Here is a 20,911-nt window from a genome sequence, read left to right as displayed (position 1 = left end):
CTAACGGTAGGACAACATTGAGTCAATTTTGAAACGTTAGGGACTTAAATAGGACGATTGAAATGTTAGGAACAACTTTGGGACTTATCCCAAATATTGGAGACAAAAACGATACTTTACTCTCCTTTATATTCATCACACTTGCTACTCAACACGTAGATCAGAGCTTTGGATTGTGGGTAGGTGTTGGTTGATGCGGTTTTGTCTCGTTGCCTTTCTTGGAGGTGTTTGGTGAGGGTGTTTATGGATTTGTAAACCAAATATATAAACGAAACTCTTAATCTCTGCACAAAAAAGAAGAACAATAGAACATCACTACCCACATATTTTAGATAGGGGGAGTTATGCATGGGTCGACCGGGCTTTTGTTAGACATGGACCCATGCTAATATTTTACAGGGTCTATTTAAAAATCTAAACTAATCTGAAGTAAATTGAAATCGGGTAACAATCAGTAAATATTATTTTGTAAATTTTATATAATAAAAAATATTGGAGGTTATAGAATTTATTATTTTTTTGCTATCATTAACTATCAACTCAATTATTTTAATTTAGTTTTTTTTAGTCTAATATTCTAACAAATTTTATTTCATATTTTTAAATATTAATGGCTAACTAATAATAAAAAATAATAAATTCTTACTGTTCTTTAGCATTTTTCTTTGTATAATAAGTGTTCGGCTTGTCGGGTGCCGAACGGTTCGGGAATCACTTTCCAAAGCTTCGTGGTTCCTGCCTGACTGCCGGGTGTAGGTTCGGGGGAGGACAACTGATCTTCCGAATTCTTCGAGTTGGATGGGGGGTGTCACCTGCAAAGATACTCCGACGCTCAAGTCAGCGATGTGTGCAGGCGAGGAAGAGAGTAGGGTCTGTTAGTGACGTACCTTGGGGAGGGGTAGGACCCTCCCCTTATATACCCTGTCAGTAGGGCGGGTCCCACAGGAGGAGGTCTCCTTCTTGGAAGTTTCCTTTCCCCCAGCTGTCATACAGCTGGTGACGGGGGTGTGCCCGGGTCGTAGATCGGGTGGGTTGCACATGCGAACCCGACCGAAGAGGTCGGGTCGCGTACGGGTCGGGTCGGCCCTAGTGCTAGCTGGGCTGGGCCGTAACAGTGCCCCAACGCGCCAGCCGTGGTTGGCGCGTTTGACTTCATCGAGTGTGTGTTGTCGCTTTGTCGGTTCATCATGCTCGGGACGCGCCTTCTACGCGCGTTGGCTTCCTTGGTGCAGGGGTGCGCCGTTTGGTGCCTCGTTTTTCATGCTGGCCATTAATTACTCTTAATGATTATTTTGAAACCCGTGTGAGATGACCATTTTGCCCCTGCCCTTCGCACTTCTCCTCATTGGTTTTCTCCACGTTCCTCTACAGTTTCCTTTCAGTTTCATTGTTGTTGCTATCACGCTTCCCTTGCTTTCTCTCTTCTTTCTTTCAAAAATCCTTGCTGTGGGTTCTTGCTTCGCTCGGACTTCATTGATTGCTCCATTTTCTCCCATTTCTAGCTTCTATCTGGTAAGCTTCCTTATTCTCGCCTCTGGAAAAGATACAATGCCGTTTATTTTTGTAACACCCTACCACACAAAGCTTTACGTTTAAGTCGTAAAACAGAGGTGATGTGGTATTACGACCTCTAAAATAAAATAAGTACATATAATAGCAGAAGAGTTATAATATGCTAGGAGCCTTGAAGGATAGGGAAAATAAAAATCGCGAGATAAAAGCGCAACGCTCAAGGAACGAGTTAACTTGCATGCTAAGAAAACTGTAACTGTCAAACATAAGATAACAGAAGTAGGAATAGAGTGCCAAAGATACAAAATAACAAGCTCCTAACTCAGCCTGCGAAGTCAAGACTGGCCGGAGAATATTTACACATATATACATACATATCCAAAACCCAAAAGTACATACACACAATCCTGCCTCTCCATAAACCTCTAAGAGGATCAAAAAGGACAAGTTATGCGGAGAGAAAGCTAAGTACATATATATACATCACTGTACAGCAAAACTATACAACAACACTATCCAGTAACCCCTCCGCTTTAAGAGTCCAGACGCCTAACGAGATGGCTCCCGACCTGCATCTGAAAAACAACAACATAGTATGGAATGAGAACCGGAGGTTCTCAGTATGGTAAAGGTGCCACACACATAATATATAAGGTCCTGGGAATGCCAGAGGCAATCCTAGAACGCCGACACTCAGATTGTAGAGCTTAAAGTATTAAACAGAAACCATAAAAGGTGGTTTCCTAAAAATATTTAATCCTAACTTAACCTTAAATCTAAGTCCTATACTGTCATTCCTCCATACCTCCAATTCCATCATGCATTTTCACAGACAAATAAACAGATAAAGGCAAACACAAGAAAGTTACAACTACTGCAGGTAACAAATACACATTTAGCATGACAAATACAGATAGGCACACCCAATTAGAGCACAAGCAAGTAATTCAAGTAATATGCATATGATGCATGCCTGTCCTATGGCTGATGAGGCTCATCTGTCGGTTATCCAGCCAACCCGACAAGTCTGAATTGTCCTTAGACTGTCCCCCGACGTGCATCCCCAAGAGTCTATGCATAGATTTTTCTCAAATAATCAATATTGCTCAATGGGGGTAACATTCCCGGGAATTTATATAGTGCCCGGTCACACTTACGTCGTAGGGTCAACAGAGTATCGAGTTTTCAACCTGGTACACGTGGTGGCAAGCCACGGCACTTAATCCAGGGAATCTCGTATCTCAGATTATTCAAATTCATAAGCCATATAAATAATTCAATTATAGTTCCTCAACATCCACATCATTCTCAATTGCATCTCATTCATCATCATACATTAAACATATTCAATCCTTATCCTTCATTATCACACCTCCCATTCCGTCCATCAATAGTTTCAATTCAAAACATAATTCATTCTTTTCTAAGAATCAAACTTCAAACTTAAAACATACTCACTTTCTTAATAACTCAAAATCAAACCATATAACATTTAAATCTAAATCTCTTTTAAATAATCATCTAAACAAAATCTCTAATTTTTTATAAAATTTCGGCAGCATCTCCTCTAAAACTCGGACTTTGCCACCCTTTTCGGGTCCAAACCTGCTTTCTTTTCAATTCAACATACCCTTCCTCATCATCATAACAGTCACCACAATAAATCTACTTCAGATTTACAATTATATTCATACAATATTCAAATCCAACAACCAAAATTCAACTAAGGATCATAGTTCACTAACCCTAGGCTTCTAACACATAATATCTCAAATCAATAATTCACCAAATCATTAGCACTAGACCAACCATGTTCATCAACAATAACATTCACCATCCAAGATTAATAACTAATTATCCAATAAACTTCAACCAAATATATTCATCAACAAATTACTAAACATTAAACATACACCTGCATTCCAACTTATCCTATGGCCGTCTAGCCTAAGTTTTCACAGAACATTATATATTAAATGCAAGAAACCTAAACCATACCTTAGCCGATTTCCACGTAACGACCAAAGCTATTTATTCAAAACCAAGACAGCCCCTCAAAACTCAACTAATCCGCTTCCTCCAAGTTCCAGTATTCACAATTTCAAGCTCCAATTATTTATTTTCAACCTAATACACATTCATAATACATATATACCCAATTTAATACTCAAAGCTCAAATTTAATGAAATTAAAATAGAATTATCGTATCCTCACCTTACTCAAGCTTCACATAAGCAAGAGTGAACGTTTCTCTCAAGCTAATTGGATCCTAAAACATCAGAAATCAAAGAAATTCAATATTCCCACTTAAAATTCGAAAATTGGGGGAAGATGAAGCTGAGAGTGAAATATCAAGTTACCTATGAAATTGTTCCGGTAGAAATGTAGAGCTCGACGCGGTGAACGCGTGGCCGCAAACGGTGCGGCGATTGGAGCTCGGACGGAGAAGTTACGGGGATCGGAAGTTAACGTAACAATTTTGACGTTCTTCCTTTCTTCTCCCTGATGCTCTTCGACGCTGCCAAAAATGGGGAGAAGAAGAACGTGGGTTCACTTAAAGGGCTGGTCCGGTTGGGCCCGGTTCAACCGGTTCGGCCCGTTCGGTCTAATTTTGGACCGATTTCTTCGAAATTGGTGTCAAAATTCTCGTTTCGATGAGCTCTATCCTAATTTAATATAATATTCACATTTCTAATCTTCCTTATTAAAAATTAATTTATTGACTAATTATCTACTAATTTAACCGGGGTTTACATCCTACCCACCTAATAAAGAATTTTGCCCTCAAAATTCAAATCTAGTTACCTGAAAAGAGATGTGGATAGTCTTTTCGCATATCTGATTCGAGTTCCCAGGTATGTTCCTCAATACCAGCTCGACTCCAAGCTACTTTTACCAATGATACTTCCTTTCCGCGTAATCGTTTAATATTAGTATCATCAATTCTCACTGGAATTACTGGAAGTGTTAGATCTTCTCTCACTTGGATTTGTTCTGGTTCTAGAACATGACTTGCATCAGGAGTATACTTTCGAAGCTGTGATACATGAAATACATCGTGCAAATTCGAAAGGTATGGCGGTAAGGCAATTCTATAAGCCACTGGTCCAATTCTTTTCAGAATCTCAAACGGTCCAATATAACGGGGATTCAGTTTCTTGGTCTTAATAGCTCTTCCCACTCCAGTGGTTGGTGTTACTCTCAGAAAGACATGTTCTCCCTCTTCGAATTCCAAAGGCTTTTGCCTCTGATCAGCATAGCTCTTCTGGCGGCTTTGGGCTATAAGCATTCGACTACGAATCTTCTTTATCTGCTCAGTCGTTTCAGCTATCATTTCAGGCCCTAATAAACTCCTTTCTCCAGTTTCATACCAACACAACGGAGACTGACATTTTCTGCCATACAGAGCTTCATATGGAGCCATTCCGATGCTCGCATGGTAGCTATTATTATAAGCAAATTCCACTAATGGCATATATCGATCCCAGCTCGCCGGCTGGTCCAAAACACAAGCCCTTAGCATATCCTCCAAGGTCTGAATAGTTCTCTCTGACTGACCATCTGTCTTAGGGTGATATGCAGTACTCAAACTTAACTGAGTCCCGAATGCACGCTGAAAAGCTCCCCAGAACCTTGATGTGAAACGAGGATCCCTATCAGATATAATGGTAGAAGGCACGCCATGCAACCTGACAATCTCTTTAATATACATTCGAGCCAATTCCTCCATTGTGCAACTTATTCGGATAGGAAGAAAGTGAGCTGATTTCGTTAGTCGATCCACAACCACCCAAATAGCGTCACAACCAGATCGAGTTCTAGGCAAACCTATTACAAAATCCATTGCGATACTCTCCCATTTCCATTGTGGAATCTCCAAAGGCTGAAGGGTCCCTGATGGTCTCTGATGCTCAATCTTAACCTTCTGACACGTTAAACATTTAGATACATGCAATGCCACATCATTCTTCATACCTGGCCACCAGAACATCGCTTTCAGATCCTGATACATTTTAGTGCTCCCTGGGTGAATTGAAAACCCGCTCTTGTGAGCTTCCTTCAAGATACTTTGTCGTAGGTCTCCAACATCAGGCACAATAATCCGGTTCTTGAACCTCCATAAACCATCATGACCTTCTGACATTCTCCACTGTTTTCCCTGTTCAACTGCTGGTAATACCTTACGTAACGCTTCACTATCTTGATGAGCCTTCAGAAGTTCTGATTTAAAATCACTTGAAATTTGCAACTGACTCAAACACAGGATTCCAGATTCTTCTCTAACTCCCAAATTCAAACCTTGAAATGCCTTCAGTAACTCTTCCTCCCGTAGCATCATCCAAGCTGCATATAAAGACTTCCGACTTAAAGCGTCCGCCACAACGTTCGCTTTTCCTGGATGATAATTCAATTCAAAATCATAATCTTTCAGAAGCTCCATTCACCTCCTCTGACGCATATTCAACTCTTTCTGCTCAAAAAGATACTTCAAACTCTTATGGTCTGAGAAAACATGAAACTTAACGCCATAGAGGTAGTGCCTCTAAATCTTTAAAGCAAACACAACAGCAGCAAGTTCTAAATCATGTGTCGGGTAGTTCATCTCATGCGGCCTTAACTGCCGTGAGGCGTATGCTACAACATTCTGGTGCTGCATCAAAACACACCCTAACCCTTTCAGAGATGCATCACAATACACTTCAAACGGTTCACTTGATTCAGGTAATAACAATACAGGTGCAGTAGTCAACCTGTGCTTCAATGCCTGGAAACTCTCTTCACATTCCGGAGTCCAGATAAAAGGTGTATCCTTCCTAGTCAACTTAGTTAAAGGTAAGGCGAGCTGTGAAAATCCCTTAATGAATCTGCGATAATACCCCGCCAAACCTAAGAAACTCCTGATCTCTGTCACTGAAGTTGGTCGCTCCCAATTCATCACTGCTTCCACCTTAGCAGGATCCACAGCTATCCCCTGCTTACTCACCACATGGCCGAGAAACTTCACTTCACTCTTCCAGAACTCACATTTAGATATCTTAGCATATAACTTCCTGTCTCTCAGAATTTGCAGCACAGTTCGCAAATGATCAGCATGTTCCTCTCCAGTCTTAGAATAAACAAGAATGTCATCAATGAAGACAATAACAAACTTGTCCAGATACGGTCGAAAAATCCTGTTCATATAATCCATAAATACTGCCGGGGCATTAGTTAACCCGAAAGACATCACTGTATACTCATAATGACCATAACGGGTTCTGAAAGCAGTTTTCGGAATATCCTCGTCTCTAACCCTTATCTGATGATATCCGGATCGCAGGTCAATCTTAGAAAACATACCGGCACCCTGTAACTGATCCATTAGATCATCGATTCTAGGCAACGGATATTTATTCTTCACAGTGATCTTATTCAATTGCCGATAATCGACACACAGCCGCATACTCCCATCCTTCTTCTTTACCAGTAACACTGGCACTCCCCACGGAGAAACACTTGGTCGGATAAAATGCTTACCCAACAGATCTTCCAGCTGAGCCTTCAGTTCAGCCATTTCTAAAGGCGACATCCTATAAGGAGTAATTGAAATTGGACCGGATCCAGGTACCAACTCAATTGCAAATTCAACCTCTCGGTTAGGTGGGAATTCATTAATATCATCCGGAAACACATCTGGAAATTCACATACAACCGGAATTTGCTCTAAACTCTGATCATCACCTGATACTCCCGCAGTTAATAACATAATACCATGACATTCGGTTCCAGAACAGTTTACTATCATAGAGTTCAAATAGTAACTATTCACCACAACCGGTGCTTCTGACCCTTCTGGCATAAACTGTACTGACTTCTCAGAACAATCAAGCAAAACATGATTCTTGGATAACCAATCCAATCCCAAAATGAGATCAAGACCAGTCATAGGCAAACAAATCAAATCATGCACAAATTCACGCTGTTGTATTCGAAAGGGAACTTATGGACATTCTATCCTAGTCACCATAGCTTCATGAGTAGCATTATATACTTTCAAATCATAACCTAAGACCACCATTCTCAATCTTAATTCATGGGCCTTTTCAAATGCAATAAATGAATGACTTGCTCCTGAATCAAATAAAGCATTTAAGATTTTACCAGCCATTTCACAATTACCTCTAATAAGTGTCTCAGATCCCTCAGCACCAATGGTAGAAGTTGTGTATACTCTCCCCGGCTGTTGCACCCTACCAGTCTCATACTTCTTCTTCTCAGGGCAATTACTGGCTATATGCCCGGGCTGTCCACAGGAATAGCACACTTCAAGTCCTAGTCTGCACGGAACTCCAGGATGATACTTTCCGCACTTCTGACAATTCAGATCCTGCTGTGGCTGCTTTCCAAACCTTTTTCCTTGATTAACAGTAATATTCGGCCTTCTATAATTACCCTGACCCTGAGTCTGCTGCGGAACAAAGCCTCCACGCTTAAAATTCCTACCTCTCGGAGCAAAATTCCTCCCTGAAGGCCTCTGAAAAGGCATCCTCAAACTCCCTTTCTCTGCTGCCGCCTTCCTCACACAATCCTCAGCCACCCTACTCTTATTCACCAATTCAGAAAACACCCTGATCTCCATTGGGGCAACGAAGCTCAGAATATCGCTCCGAAGACCTCCCTCATATTTAATACACTTCCATTCAGCAAAATCTTCAGGCGCACCTTGACAGATACGAGAAAAACGACATAACTCCTCAAATTTACTGGTATACTCAGCAACAGTCATTTGTCCCTGCTTTAACTGCATTAATTCAAGTTCCTTGGCATTTCTAGCTGAATTAGGAAAGTATTTCTTATAGAACTCTGTCCGGAAAACCTCCCAAGGAATCGCAGCACCATCAGGCTGCAGGATACGTCGTGTTCCCTGCCACCAATACTGAGCTTCACCTTGCAACTGATAAGTTCCAAATTCAACCCATTGCTCTTCAGGAACCTGTTGTGCCTGTAACGCCCTTTCCATAGCCTGAATCCAATTATCTGCATCAGTGGGATTTGAGGTTCCCCTAAAAGTCGGAGGGCGAACTTTCAGAAATGTAGCAAGTGTCATAGGACCGTCCTCATCATTATTGTTCCCATGATTACCCTGATTTATCTGATTACCCAGTGCCTCAGCTGTTGCCTGCATAGCTGCAGCCATATTTCCCAAGGCAGCCATAAAGTCTACTGGATCAGTCCCTGTGGGTACAGGAGTAACGGTGCCTGTCCTACCTCTACCTCGCCCGCGACCGCGTCCGCGAGTCGACATCTGGTCCCTATACACACCAAACAAGTGATATTAAGTTGATCAGTCTCAATATCGCAGGTCTAATGCTTTAAGTTCCAAATGCATGCTCACAAACGTTTATGCCATATATATCAATCAGATATCCTAATAGCACATAAACACATATACAGAGAATGCACAGAAGTACAATCAGTCCGTCTTTCAGGCTCTATAGGAACGAACTGCTCTGATACCATAATGTAACACCCTACCACACAAAGCTTTACGCTTAAGTCGTAAAACAGAGGTGATGTGGTATTACGACCTCTAAAATAAAATAAGTACATATAATAGCAGAAGAGTTATAATATGCTAGGAGCCTTGAAGGATAGGGAAAATAAAAATCGCGAGATAAAAGCGCAACGCTCAAGGAACGAGTTAACTTGCATGCTAAGAAAACTGTAACTATCAAACATAAGATAACAGAAGTAGGAATAGAGTGCCAAAGATACAAAATAACAAGCTCCTAACTCAGCCTGCGAAGTCAAGACTGGCCGGAGAATATTTACACATATATACATACATATCCAAAACCCAAAAGTACATACACACAATCCTGCCTCTCCATAAACCTCTAAGAGGATCAAAAAGGACAAGTTATGCGGAGAGAAAGCTAAGTACATATATATACATCACTGTACAGCAAAACTATACAACAACACTATCCAGTAACCCCTCCGCTTTAAGAGTCCAGACGCCTAACGAGATGGCTCCCGACCTGCATCTGAAAAACAACAACATAGTATGGAATGAGAACCGGAGGTTCTCAGTATGGTAAAGGTGCCACACACATAATATATAAGGTCCTGGGAATGCCAGAGGCAATCCTAGAACGCCGACACTCAGATTGTAGAGCTTAAAGTATTAAACAGAAACCATAAAAGGTGGTTTCCTAAAAATATTTAATCCTAACTTAACCTTAAATCTAAGTCCTATACTGCCATTCCTCCATACCTCCAATTCCATCATGCATTTTCACAGACAAATAAACAGATAAAGGCAAACACAAGAAAGTTACAACTACTGCAGGTAACAAATACACATTTAGCATGACAAATACAGATAGGCACACCCAATTAGAGCACAAGCAAGTAATTCAAGTAATATGCATATGATGCATGCCTGTCCTATGGCTGATGAGGCTCATCTGTCGGTTATCCAGCCAACCCGACAAGTCTGAATTGTCCTTAGACTGTCCCCCGACGTGCATCCCCAAGAGTCTATGCATAGATTTTTCTCAAATAATCAATATTGCTCAATGGGGGTAACATTCCCGGGAATTTATATAGTGCCCGGTCACACTTACGTCATAGGGTCAACAGAGTATCGAGTTTTCAACCTGGTACACGTGGTGGCAAGCCACGGCACTTAATCCAGGGAATCTCGTATCTCAGATTATTCAAATTCATAAGCCATATAAATAATTCAATTATAGTTCCTCAACATCCACATCATTCTCAATTGCATCTCATTCATCATCATACATTAAACATATTCAATCCTTATCCTTCATTATCACACCTCCCATTCCGTCCATCAATAGTTTCAATTCAAAACATAATTCATTCTTTTCTAAGAATCAAACTTCAAACTTAAAACATACTCACTTTCTTAATAACTCAAAATCAAACCATATAACATTTAAATCTAAATCTCTTTTAAATAATCATCTAAACAAAATCTCTAATTTTTTATAAAATTTCGGCAGCATCTCCTCTAAAACTCGGACTTTGCCACCCTTTTCGGGTCCAAACCTGCTTTCTTTTCAATTCAACATACCCTTCCTCATCATCATAACAGTCACCACAATAAATCTACTTCAGATTTATAATTATATTCATACAATATTCAAATCCAACAACCAAAATTCAACTAAGGATCATAGTTCACTAACCCTAGGCTTCTAACACATAATATCTCAAATCAATAATTCACCAAATCATTAGCACTAGACCAACCATGTTCATCAACAATAACATTCACCATCCAAGATTAATAACTAATTATCCAATAAACTTCAACCAAATATATTCATCAACAAATTACTAAACATTAAACATACACCTGCATTCCAACTTATCCTATGGCCGTCTAGCCTAAGTTTTCACAGAACATTATATATTAAATGCAAGAAACCTAAACCATACCTTAGCCGATTTCCACGTAACGACCAAAGCTATTTATTCAAAACCAAGACAGCCCCTCAAAACTCAACTAATCCGCTTCCTCCAAGTTCCAGTATTCACAATTTCAAGCTCCAATTATTTATTTTCAACCTAATACACATTCATAGTACATATATACCCAATTTAATACTCAAAGCTCAAATTTAATGAAATTAAAATAGAATTATCGTATCCTCACCTTACCCAAGCTTCACATAAGCAAGAGTGAACGTTTCTCTCAAGCTAATTGGATCCTAAAACATCAGAAATCAAAGAAATTCAATATTCCCACTTAAAATTTGAAAATTGGGGGAAGATGAAGCTGAGAGTGAAATAGCAAGTTACCTATGAAATTGTTCCGGTAGAAATGTAGAGCTCGACGCGGTGAACGCGTGGCCGCAAACGGTGCGGCGATTGGAGCTCGGACGGAGAAGTTACGGGGATCGGAAGTTAACGTAACAATTTTGACGTTCTTCCTTTCTTCTCCCTGATGCTCTTCGACGCTGCCAAAAATGGGGAGAAGAAGAACGTGGGTTCACTTAAAGGGCTGGTCCGGTTGGGCCCGGTTCAACCGGTTCGGCCCGTTCGGTCTAATTTTGGACCGATTTCTTCGAAATTGGTGTCAAAATTCTCGTTTCGATGAGCTCTATCCTAATTTAATATAATATTCACATTTCTAATCTTCCTTATTAAAAATTAATTTATTGACTAATTATCTACTAATTTAACCGGGGTTTACAATTTTCTTGCCTTGGATTTGCATGTTTTTTTTTATGCGAATCCATTCTGTGTGAATGGCATGCTTGATGGCGTTAGGTAGATAGTGTAGGGGGGTTACCATTCCAATACACTGGTTTCTAGCCTTCGCTTAGGATTTTCTAGGATTCGTTTTGGTTATGTTTGGTTGTAGTTATTGGATGTGCGAGCTGTAGTTTTCTGGGTTAGTTCCGACCTACCGAGCTCTTAGACTAACTGAGTGGTGCCCCCACTGTAGGTATGCCTCGTCACGTTGCACGGGCCTCCACCTCGACCGTGGCTTACGATCGATATGCCTGGGTGACTTCCGACGTGAAGGACTCCCCAAACCAAATGGGTGAGGAGGAGCTTACCGAGTTCCGTTAAGCCGAGTACTTGTGCGACGGAACTGACGAGGAGTCTAACTACGACGTTTTCGTTCCCGCTCCTCACGAGCGGTTATAGGAAGTCAACCTCCACTCCCCCTGAGTCGCCGAATGGATCTGGTTCTACAAGGCAATGTTTACCCAATTGGGGTTCGCATTCCTTTTTCTTCTCTCCAAATGGCGCTCCTTAACCGATGCTCCGTGGCGCCGTCGCAGCTGCATCCGAACAGTTGGCATTCCATCCGCTGTTTCGAGATGGCATGTGAATATTTAGAGCTGCCGGTGTCCGTCGACGTGTTTCTTTTCCTTTTTACCCTCACGAATCCCTCCAAAGAAGGGAAAGCAAGTAAAGGATTTATGTCCTTCCGATCTGCCCAGGGTCAGAGGATTTTTGGCTTGTTCGAGGACTCTTACCACGGGTTCAAGGACAAGTACTTCAAGGTGCGGCCAGTCAAAGGTCGCCATCCCTTCTGGCTGTCGTTGGAGGGGCAGCGCCTCATCCCGACGTATTGGAGTTTCGGGAAGGGGTCCAATACCTTTATTAAGGTAACATACAAAGGAATGTCCTCTGTGGACAAAAAGATTGCCGACGTATTGTTGGCCGTGTTTGGGAAAAATCTTGTGAACCCCTATCTCCTTATGGGTGACCGGGAGGTCGCTAGAAATTATATTTGTGAGTAGCTTTAACTTGCATTTCTTGCGCTACTATCACTTTTGATTTGTTATGCGGACTTCACGACTAACCGATTTCATTATCTTGTTGTAGTGGGGATGTCTGCCGAAGTGACCGGCCTTGAAAGCCTATTCAATACTTTTCTTGGCGGTGATAGCGATGAGGAGCAGGCCAATGAGAACCAGGAAGCTCCACCTGAACACAGTGAGGGCCAAGCCGTGCCCCCCCGGATGCTAACAAGGTGCCGATCCAGGGTGCTGATGGAGCTCATGTCTCAGTCTCTCCCCTCCGAGAAGAGGCCGTTGGTGCTGGCGAGAACTCGTCCTCTAGCCCGCAATTTGAGGAGGATGACGTGAGAATCATCAGCACCCCAAAGAGGAAGAGATTGTCCTCCAGCTCTGGGGGAGTCCTTACCATGATGGAGAGGAACTTCGATGCCGGAAACTTTATAGATTCTCAGTTGCTTCCCAGCACCGAGGACTATTTCCGTGGCGCCGCCATCGCCAGGAAAGCCGAGTTTGAGCTGTCGGGAATGCAGTCGGTGCGGAGGAAGCTTGAGTCCGCTGCTAAGGCCAACAATGAATTTAAAGTTGAAGTTGAGACGCTTCGGGAGCAGTTGTCCCAGGCGAACGAGAAGCTCAGAGCTTCCAAAGAGAAGGCCATGGCGGCTGAGAAAAAATTGAAGACTTCAGATGCTGCCGTTTCCCGGTTGACCAAGCGGGAGATGACTTTGGAGAGACAGCTCAACTCTGCGCAAGGTCGGGCGGCTGCGCTGGAGAAGGATCGCGACGAGGCTGTCTCGTTGGCCAAGGCTGCTCAGGCAGAGGCTGAAGAATGGAAGGGGAAGCACAAAGAGGTCGTGAAGCAGGGAAAGAGCGCCATCCTGATGACTGAAGAGGCTCTTAAGGCTCAGGTGACGGTGGTGGCTCCCGACTTCAATACGTCGGCGATTGGAGTTTTCAAGACTATTAAGGATGGCAAAATCGTCGACATGCTGAGGAAGTGACCTTTGTAACTTGGACTTCTTTAGCCGTGTAGTTTTATATCTTTGTGGATCCTGGTTTGTAACCTCTGAATTTCTTACAAATGTTAGCCGTTTTGTTGGCTTGTAAGTGTGACTTATTTTTATGACATTTTGTAGTCGTTTCGTCGGCACTTGGATATCTGATTATGTGCGTTTTACCGTTGTGTTGGTAGTCGGCAAAGCCAGATCGTGGCTTTTATTGCTATATCCGTTTTATTGCGTTATGTTTTCTGGTTCCCGGGGTGATCAATCCCGGGATACCGTGTTGTCGTTCGCAATCGTAGTATGACGTAAAATAATAGAACAGATTTAAACGTGAAGTTAACCTTAATCGGAAATTAGACAAATATACATGATGATAACAAACATTTGAAACAAGAGTTTGGATAATGTTTTCTGGTTACCCATTAGTGATGGGGACCTTACTGATCTCGGGAGATCGTCAGGTTGTTGAGCTCGACCTAAGAGTAAAACCTTCTCAGGTTCCCCGCATTCCATGTTCTAGGAACTTCTTTGCCATCGAGTCGTTCCAGCTTATAGGCACCTCTGCCGATTACCTCTTTTACCCTATATGGGCCTTCCCAGTTTGCCGCCAGCTTTCCTTCCCCTCTGGTCGGGAGGCCTACATCGTTGCGCCTCAAGACCAGGTCGTTCTGTTCAAACTCTCTCTTGAGTACCCTGGCGTTGTAGCGTAGAGTCATTCTTTGCTTCAACGCCGTTTCTGACAAGTGGGCCATTTCTCTGGTTTCGTCAACTAGATCCTTTTCCACGGCCTCTTCGACTCCTCCCAAAAGTAGTCGCGGGCTTGGCTCACCAATTTCGATAGGTATCATTGTGTCTACCCCGTAAGTGAGACGGAAAGGGGTTTCGCCGGTGGATGACTGCTGCGTAGTTCGGTAAGACCAAAGGACTGAAGCCAACTCATCTGCCCATCCCCCTTTCTTGTGGTCAAGTCGCTTTTTGAGGCCTTGTAAAATAACTTTGTTAGCTGTCTCGACTTAACTGTTTGTTTGGGGGTGTTCTACTGACGAGAACTTTCGCTTTATCCCCAAGCCGGCTAAGAATTCTCCGAACCTCTTGTCGGCGAATTGGGTTCCGTTATCTGACACGACGACTTCCGGGATTCCGAACCTGATTATCACTTGCCTCCACATAAACTTTCTACAGTTGGCTAAGGATATGCTCGCCAGTGGTTCGGCCTCTATCCACTTGGTATAATAGTCAATAGCGACTATTAAGTACTTGACTTGTCCTAGATCGACCGGGAAGGGTCCTAGGAGGTCGACTCCCCAGTGAGAGAAAGGTCGGGAGGATGTCAACAGACATAGTTCGGCTGCTGGTGCCTTGTGAAAATTGGCGTTCTCCTGGCATTTGATGCACTTTCTCACGAAGCCTTTAGAATCATTCATCATTGACGGCCAGTAGTAGCCGGCTCTGATGAGCTTTCTTGCTAGGGCCTTCCCCCCGATGTGGTGGCCACATCATCCCTCGTGGACTTCTCGTAACACGTAGTCCGTTTGATCGGGACGCAGGCACTTCAGTAGGGGTTGGATAAGCCCTTTTTTGAACAGCTGGCCTTGTATCATGGTATATTTGGCCGCCTCCCTTCTCAGACTTCTTGCCAACTTCTCATCTTCGAGGAGCTTGCCGCTTTCTAGGAAGTCAGTGATCGGGTCTATCCAAGAGGGGTCTACCTTTGCTATGTGGAGGGTGACTATCGGCTCTCTTACCAATCCTTGGATGAGAGATCGGTTTTCCGCTCCTGGCTTTGTCCTTGCCAGCTTCAATAAGAAGTCTGCACGCGTGTTCCTCTCTCTCGGGACGTGCTGCACTAAGACTTCCTCAAATTGCCCGGTTAGCTCTCTGACCTTCTCCAGATATTTTTGTAGCAACGAGTCTCTGACCTAATATGTTCCATTTATCTGCGAAGTCACGACCTGTGAATCACTACACACTTTGAGTCTCGTGGCTCCAACTTCTTTAGCCAAGGCCAGTTTGCCCAGGAGGGCCTCGTATTCCGCTTGGTTGTTTGACACCGGGAACTTGAACTTGATTGACTACTCGTAAACGACTTCAGTGGGGATTTCCAAGATTATCCCGGCCCCGCTTGGAAGCTCCGTCTATATGAAGCTTCCACCGTGTGTTTGGTGGCTCGGTTGGGTCTCCCGTCATCTCCACCAAGAAGTCGGCCATGGCTGTGCTTTGATCGCATGCCTGGGCTCATATTGCAAGTCGTATTGGGACAGCTCGACAGCCCAGGTCATCATTCTTCCCACTAAGTCGGGCTTCTAGAGGACCTGGCGAACTGCTTGGTCTGTCCTAACGACCACTTTTGTGACTTTGGAAGTACTGTCGTAATCTACGAGAAGAGGTTAGGAGTGCAAGTGCTAGCTTCTCCAATTTGCTATGCCTATGTTCCGCTCCTTGCAATGCTTTGCTCACAAAGTAAATTAGTTGTTGGGTCTTTCCTTCTTCCCGCACCAAGACCATTGCCATTGCTTCGTCCGTTATGGCCAAGTACAAGTATAACGGTTCACCATTCTTGGGCTTCCCGAGGGTGATGCCAGTATTTTCTTGAAGTGTTCGAAAGCCTCTTTACATGCCGGGGTCCACTCGAAAGCTACCCCTTTCTTCATCAAATTGAAGAATGGTAACGCCTTAGCAGCCGACACCCCGAGGAAATGGGACATCGCTGTGAACCTTCCTGCCAACCTCTGAACGTCCTTGACACACCCCGGGATCTTCATTTGGAGTATTGCTTGACACTTTTCTGGGTTGGCCTCTACTCCCTTTTAGGTTATCATAAACCCCAAGAATTTTCTTGCTTCCATGGCAAAGGCACATTTGAGTGGGTTGAGCCTTATGCCGTGTTGTCGAAGCGAGGCGAACACGTTTTCTAGGTCGCTTGTGAGGTCATTAGGCCGGGTGGTCTTTACCAGGATATCGTCTACGTATACCTCCACCGTTTTGCCTATAAGGTCGCTGAATATCTTGTTCATCAACTTTTGGTAGGTGGCCCCCGTGTTCTTCAGCCCGAATGACATTACCTTGTAGCAGTATGTTCCCCTCAGCGTTATGGCCGGTGCATCGGTATCTGATTGTAGCCAGAGTAAGTATCCATGAAGCTCAGATACCGATATCCCGCCGCCGCGTCGACGAGCGCATCTATGTTGGGTAGGGGGTAGGAGTCATTGGGACATGCTTTGTTAAGGTCGGAATAATCCACACACATCCTCCATTTTCTATTGTGCTTTCTAACTAGGACTACGTTCGACAGCCAAGTCGAGTAGTCGAGTTCTCATATGAATCCTGCTTCAAGGAGGCTGGCCGTCTGCCTGGCCACCTCCTCGGCTCTTTCTCGTGACATTTTCCTTCTCCTTTGGGCTACTGGTTTGAACTCCGCCTTGACGGCAAAGCGATGGGACATGATCTGGGGGGTCTATCCCAGGCATGTCGGTTGGCGTCCAGGCGAAGAGATCGCCGTTAGCTCTGATCATTTCCATTAAAGGTTCTTTCAATTGGTGTGGAAGGTTTCTGTTGACGAAGGTGAACTTCTCCTCGGAATCGCCAACCCTAAACTTCTCTAAGTCTCCTTCTGGCTTGGGTCTAGGCTTGTCCTCGACCCTGACATCCAGGTCGGCGAGGAAGACTCCCGACGCCTCTTTGGATTTCTTTATTAGGGAGAGACTGGCATTGTCACAAACGACTGCCGTTTCTAAGTCCCCCTTTATGGATCCCACAGATCCGTTATCAGTGATGAACTTCATTACCAACATCTTTGTGCTGATCACTGCCCCAAGATCGTTGATGGTCTTTCTCCCAAGGATGATGTTGTAGGCCGTGGAATCTCGGAGGACCACGAACTCTACCATTACCGACCTTCTTTCTTGTCCCGACCCTATGGATACAGGTAGGGAGATTATTCCATCATGCTTGATGAAGTGGCCGCCCAAGCCTACTACACCATGCTGGTGAGTCTTTATATCGGCATCTTAGAGGCCTAAAGCATCGAACACGTTGCGGAACATAATATTCGAGTCAGCGCCAGTGTCCACGAGGATCCTTTTGACCAAGCCGGTTCCCACTATGGCCGTGATGACCATTGAAGGGTTTTCCGTGATCTCGTCAAACCATTGGTCGTCCGGACCGAATGATATGGGTGGGATCCTCTTAGAATTTGGCGTGGGGCTAGATGACGAGACCGTTAGGACTTTGGCATCCTTTTTGTGTGTTGACTTCGACCTCAGAGCCACGTCTCTTCCAATTACCACATTTACTATGGTGAGGCCGCGCTCATTGTCCTCGGGCTCTTGACGTCGTTTCACCGTGCGACTTTTGTCCTCTCCATCTCGGTTCCGGTCACGTCTCCTCGGCTCCCTGATAAGGTGGGAGAATTCGGCTAGCTTTCCATCTCGGATCACCTGCTCCAGCGCATCCTTTAAGTCAAAGCAATCCTGCGTCTTGTGTCCATAACCCTTGTGATAATCACAATAGAGGCTTTTATTTCCTCCCGTTCTGTCCTTTAGAGGTCGGGGCTTGGACGAGATCACCTTCTCGGCTATCTGCTGGTAAACTTCCACAATGGAAAATGCGAGGGGGGTATAGTTGGTAAATCTTCCTACTCAGGGGAATGTCTTGAATGTCTTGGTCGGCACTCCGTCTTTGGCGTGCTCCTTCTGCCTTTCCCTGCTACCGTGCTACCGGGCTTGGTTGTTGGCGGGCTGCCGCTTGTTGGCCGCCACCACTTGACTAACTTCTTCATCATTGATATATTCCTTGGCCACGCCTTGGATCTCTTTCATCGTCCATACCGGCTTCGTGGTGAGATGCTTCCTGAAATCTTCGTTCAAAAGTCCGTTCGTTAAGCACAAACTGGCCACCGAGTCGGTTAGGCCGTCAATCTCCAAACACTCGTCGTTGAACCGGTCCAGATATTTTCTGGTTGGCTCGCCGGGCCTTTGTGTCACCCCGAGTAAGTTGATCGGGTGTTTCGCCTTCATGATTCGGGTTGTGAATTGGGCCAAGAAAGCGCGGCTAATGTCCGAGAACTTGGCGACGGAGCCTTGCGGGAGGCTGTTAAACCACCGTATTGCAGGTCCTGCTAGGGTGACCGGGAAAGCGCGACACCTGACTTCTTCGCCTACCCCTTCCAAATTCATTCTGGCCCCGAAGGCCGTCAGATGCTCCTGTGGGTCTTGCGTTCCATCGTACCTCATGTCCGTTGGCTTATCAAAGTGCTTTGGTAGCCGGACCTCGAGGATGGAACGATGGAAAGGGGTTGCGCTCATGATAACGGGCTGTCGAGTTCTCCTCACCCTTTCTCCACCGTCCTCCCGATCCCTCTCAGCGGCTCGTGTTCTTCCAAATCGGGCATATATCAAGGGGTCATGCCGTCTTCTTGGGCGGTCTCGGTCTTCCTGACTACTTTCAGAGTCGAGAGTGACTTCTCTGAAAAGTTCTTCCACGGCTCTCGGGAGATGGGGAATAGTTTGGGTCAGAGGTTTGCTGACGATGTTTCTGATCCGCTAGCTGACGTTCCAGGTTCTGCACCTTATGGCATAGCTCCTGCATTATCCTGGCGCTGTCACTACCAGTTCCCCCAAAGGGACGTCTTTCTCCGGCTCGTGTAGACATCTCGGGTCGTCGCGGGGGGGGGGGGGGGGACCTCGTGCGTTCCCTGGAGGAAGCCACGGAGGCTGCCCCCCTGGGTTCGGCTCCATCCCCTGGCTCTATAGGTCCCAGCAAAAAGTCCATTTAGGCGGTCCCACAGACGGCGCCAATGTTCAACTTGTCGGGTGCCGGACGGTTTGGGAATCGCTTTTCAAAGCTTCGTGGTCCCTGCCTGACTGCTGGGTGTAGGTTCGGGGGAGGGCAACCGATCTTCCGAGTTCTTCGAGTTGGATGGGAGTGTCACCTGCAAAGACACTCCGACGTTCAAGTCAGCGATGTGTGCAGGCGGGGAAGAGAGTAAGGTCTGTTAGTGACGTACCTTGGGGGAGGGGTAGGACCCTCCCCTTATATACCCTGTCAGTATGGCGGGTCTCACAGGAGGAGGTCTCCTTCTTGGAAGCTTCCTTTCCCCCAGCTGTCATACAGCTGGTGACGGGGGTATGCCCGGGTCGTAGACCGGGTGGGTTACACATGCGAACCTGACCGAAGAGGTGGGTCGTCTACGGGTCGGGTCGGCCCTAGTGCTAGCTGGACTGGACCGTAACAATAAGTTAATAAAATATGACTTTTAAAAGGTAAATTTAATAAATATTATATATATTATATTAAAATAAATTATTTTAAAAGCTAAATAACATTATATAATATAAAAATATTAATTAAAATATAAAAATACAACACTTTATTACTTATTTTTTTATAAAATAAAATATAAATTTTAATTATATCACATAATTAATGTGGAGTTGAATCTATCTAAACTAGTCAAATGCAATCCAAAAATGATACGAAGTAGAAAATATATTTTTCATTCAGTTTTAAAAAAAAATTAAAAAATTAGTAATTTTTGAACAATTGATATATAAAAATGAATATTTAAATTAATTAAATAATAATAAATATTAAAAAAATTGATTAAAGACTAAATTTTAAAAGATAATTAACATTTTTCTTTGGCAAAATACATTTTATTAGACGGGCCAATTTTTTAGCACAGTCATTAGGAACCTATCTCACTCTATCAATGCACTATAACTAGACATTTTTCAACAATAAATGGTTTTTCTTTTTGAGTTTTTTCTTTTAATTAAATAAAAAAAACAGGGTATGGCATTACGCATATAAGCATAGATTTAGAAATATGAAATAGTAGTAAGATAGAAGAAATAGAGAATGACTTACGAGCTTGTTAGTGAACTTTGGATGCTTAAGAATAGTTTCAACTTTCACGCAATCCTTCTTTGATTACTTGAGGATTCACGCTTGTTTTGCACCCTATTACGGCCATCACATAGCAGTTGAACTTCGGCAAATGGAACAACCTCGACGCCGGACTCATCGGTCCGCCGCCTCCCCCTCCTCCTCCTGATGACATTGATGATGCCATCTTTTTTTTTTTTTTGGTGTGTACCAGGGTATCCATCAGGCCGGAAGCCCAATGA

General features: G+C 44.0%; 3 protein-coding genes and 1 long non-coding RNA gene across 4 annotated transcripts; all 4 read right to left on the bottom strand.

The window, feature by feature from the left end:
* Positions 1-1,754: 1,754 nt before the first annotated feature.
* On the bottom strand, positions 1,755-4,041 carry LOC140180392 (uncharacterized). The gene is made up of 4 exons (XR_011874599.1): positions 3,874-4,041; positions 3,728-3,782; positions 3,511-3,639; positions 1,755-2,087 (listed from the first exon to the last, which is right to left on the bottom strand). It is a non-coding gene; the product is annotated as an uncharacterized lncRNA (long non-coding RNA).
* Positions 4,042-7,513: 3,472 nt separating this feature from the next.
* LOC140180285 (uncharacterized) lies at positions 7,514-11,488 on the bottom strand. Its single transcript, XM_072220743.1, has 4 exons — positions 11,327-11,488; positions 11,181-11,235; positions 7,725-8,805; positions 7,514-7,522 (listed from the first exon to the last, which is right to left on the bottom strand). The coding sequence occupies exons 3-4, from the start codon at positions 8,796-8,798 to the stop codon at positions 7,514-7,516; spliced, it is 1,083 nt and encodes a 360-aa protein (XP_072076844.1). The 5' UTR covers positions 8,799-8,805; positions 11,181-11,235; positions 11,327-11,488.
* A 2,772-nt stretch (positions 11,489-14,260) lies between these two features.
* LOC140180284 (uncharacterized) lies at positions 14,261-16,489 on the bottom strand. The gene is made up of 2 exons (XM_072220742.1): positions 16,321-16,489; positions 14,261-14,766 (listed from the first exon to the last, which is right to left on the bottom strand). The coding sequence occupies exons 1-2, from the start codon at positions 16,487-16,489 to the stop codon at positions 14,261-14,263; spliced, it is 675 nt and encodes a 224-aa protein (XP_072076843.1).
* A 1,302-nt stretch (positions 16,490-17,791) lies between these two features.
* Positions 17,792-19,015, bottom strand: LOC112757697 (uncharacterized). The gene is made up of 2 exons (XM_025806252.1): positions 18,554-19,015; positions 17,792-18,364 (listed from the first exon to the last, which is right to left on the bottom strand). The coding sequence occupies exons 1-2, from the start codon at positions 19,013-19,015 to the stop codon at positions 17,792-17,794; spliced, it is 1,035 nt and encodes a 344-aa protein (XP_025662037.1).
* Positions 19,016-20,911: the final 1,896 nt, after the last annotated feature.

Source organism: Arachis hypogaea, chromosome 16 (assembly GCF_003086295.3).
Source record: "Arachis hypogaea cultivar Tifrunner chromosome 16, arahy.Tifrunner.gnm2.J5K5, whole genome shotgun sequence".
NCBI classification, from domain to species: Eukaryota; Viridiplantae; Streptophyta; class Magnoliopsida; order Fabales; family Fabaceae; genus Arachis; species Arachis hypogaea.
This window is presented reverse-complemented; position numbering and strand designations above follow the sequence as displayed.

Bases quoted from the DNA above. Each gene is read 5' to 3' on its own strand.
- LOC140180285 (XM_072220743.1), bottom strand. From the start codon at position 8,798: ATGTCGACTCGCGGACGCGGTCGCGGGCGAGGTAGAGGTAGGACAGGC.
- LOC140180284 (XM_072220742.1), bottom strand. From the start codon at position 16,489: ATGTCCCATTTCCTCGGGGTGTCGGCTGCTAAGGCGTTACCATTCTTC. The intron at 14,767-16,320 runs GTACTTGGCCAT...TTATTTTACAAG, and splicing joins AATGGTGAACCGTTATACTT to GCCTCAAAAAGCGACTTGAC.
- LOC112757697 (XM_025806252.1), bottom strand. From the start codon at position 19,015: ATGAGGTACGATGGAACGCAAGACCCACAGGAGCATCTGACGGCCTTC. The intron at 18,365-18,553 runs GTTAGTCAAGTG...GAAGTTTACCAG, and splicing joins AATATATCAATGATGAAGAA to CAGATAGCCGAGAAGGTGAT.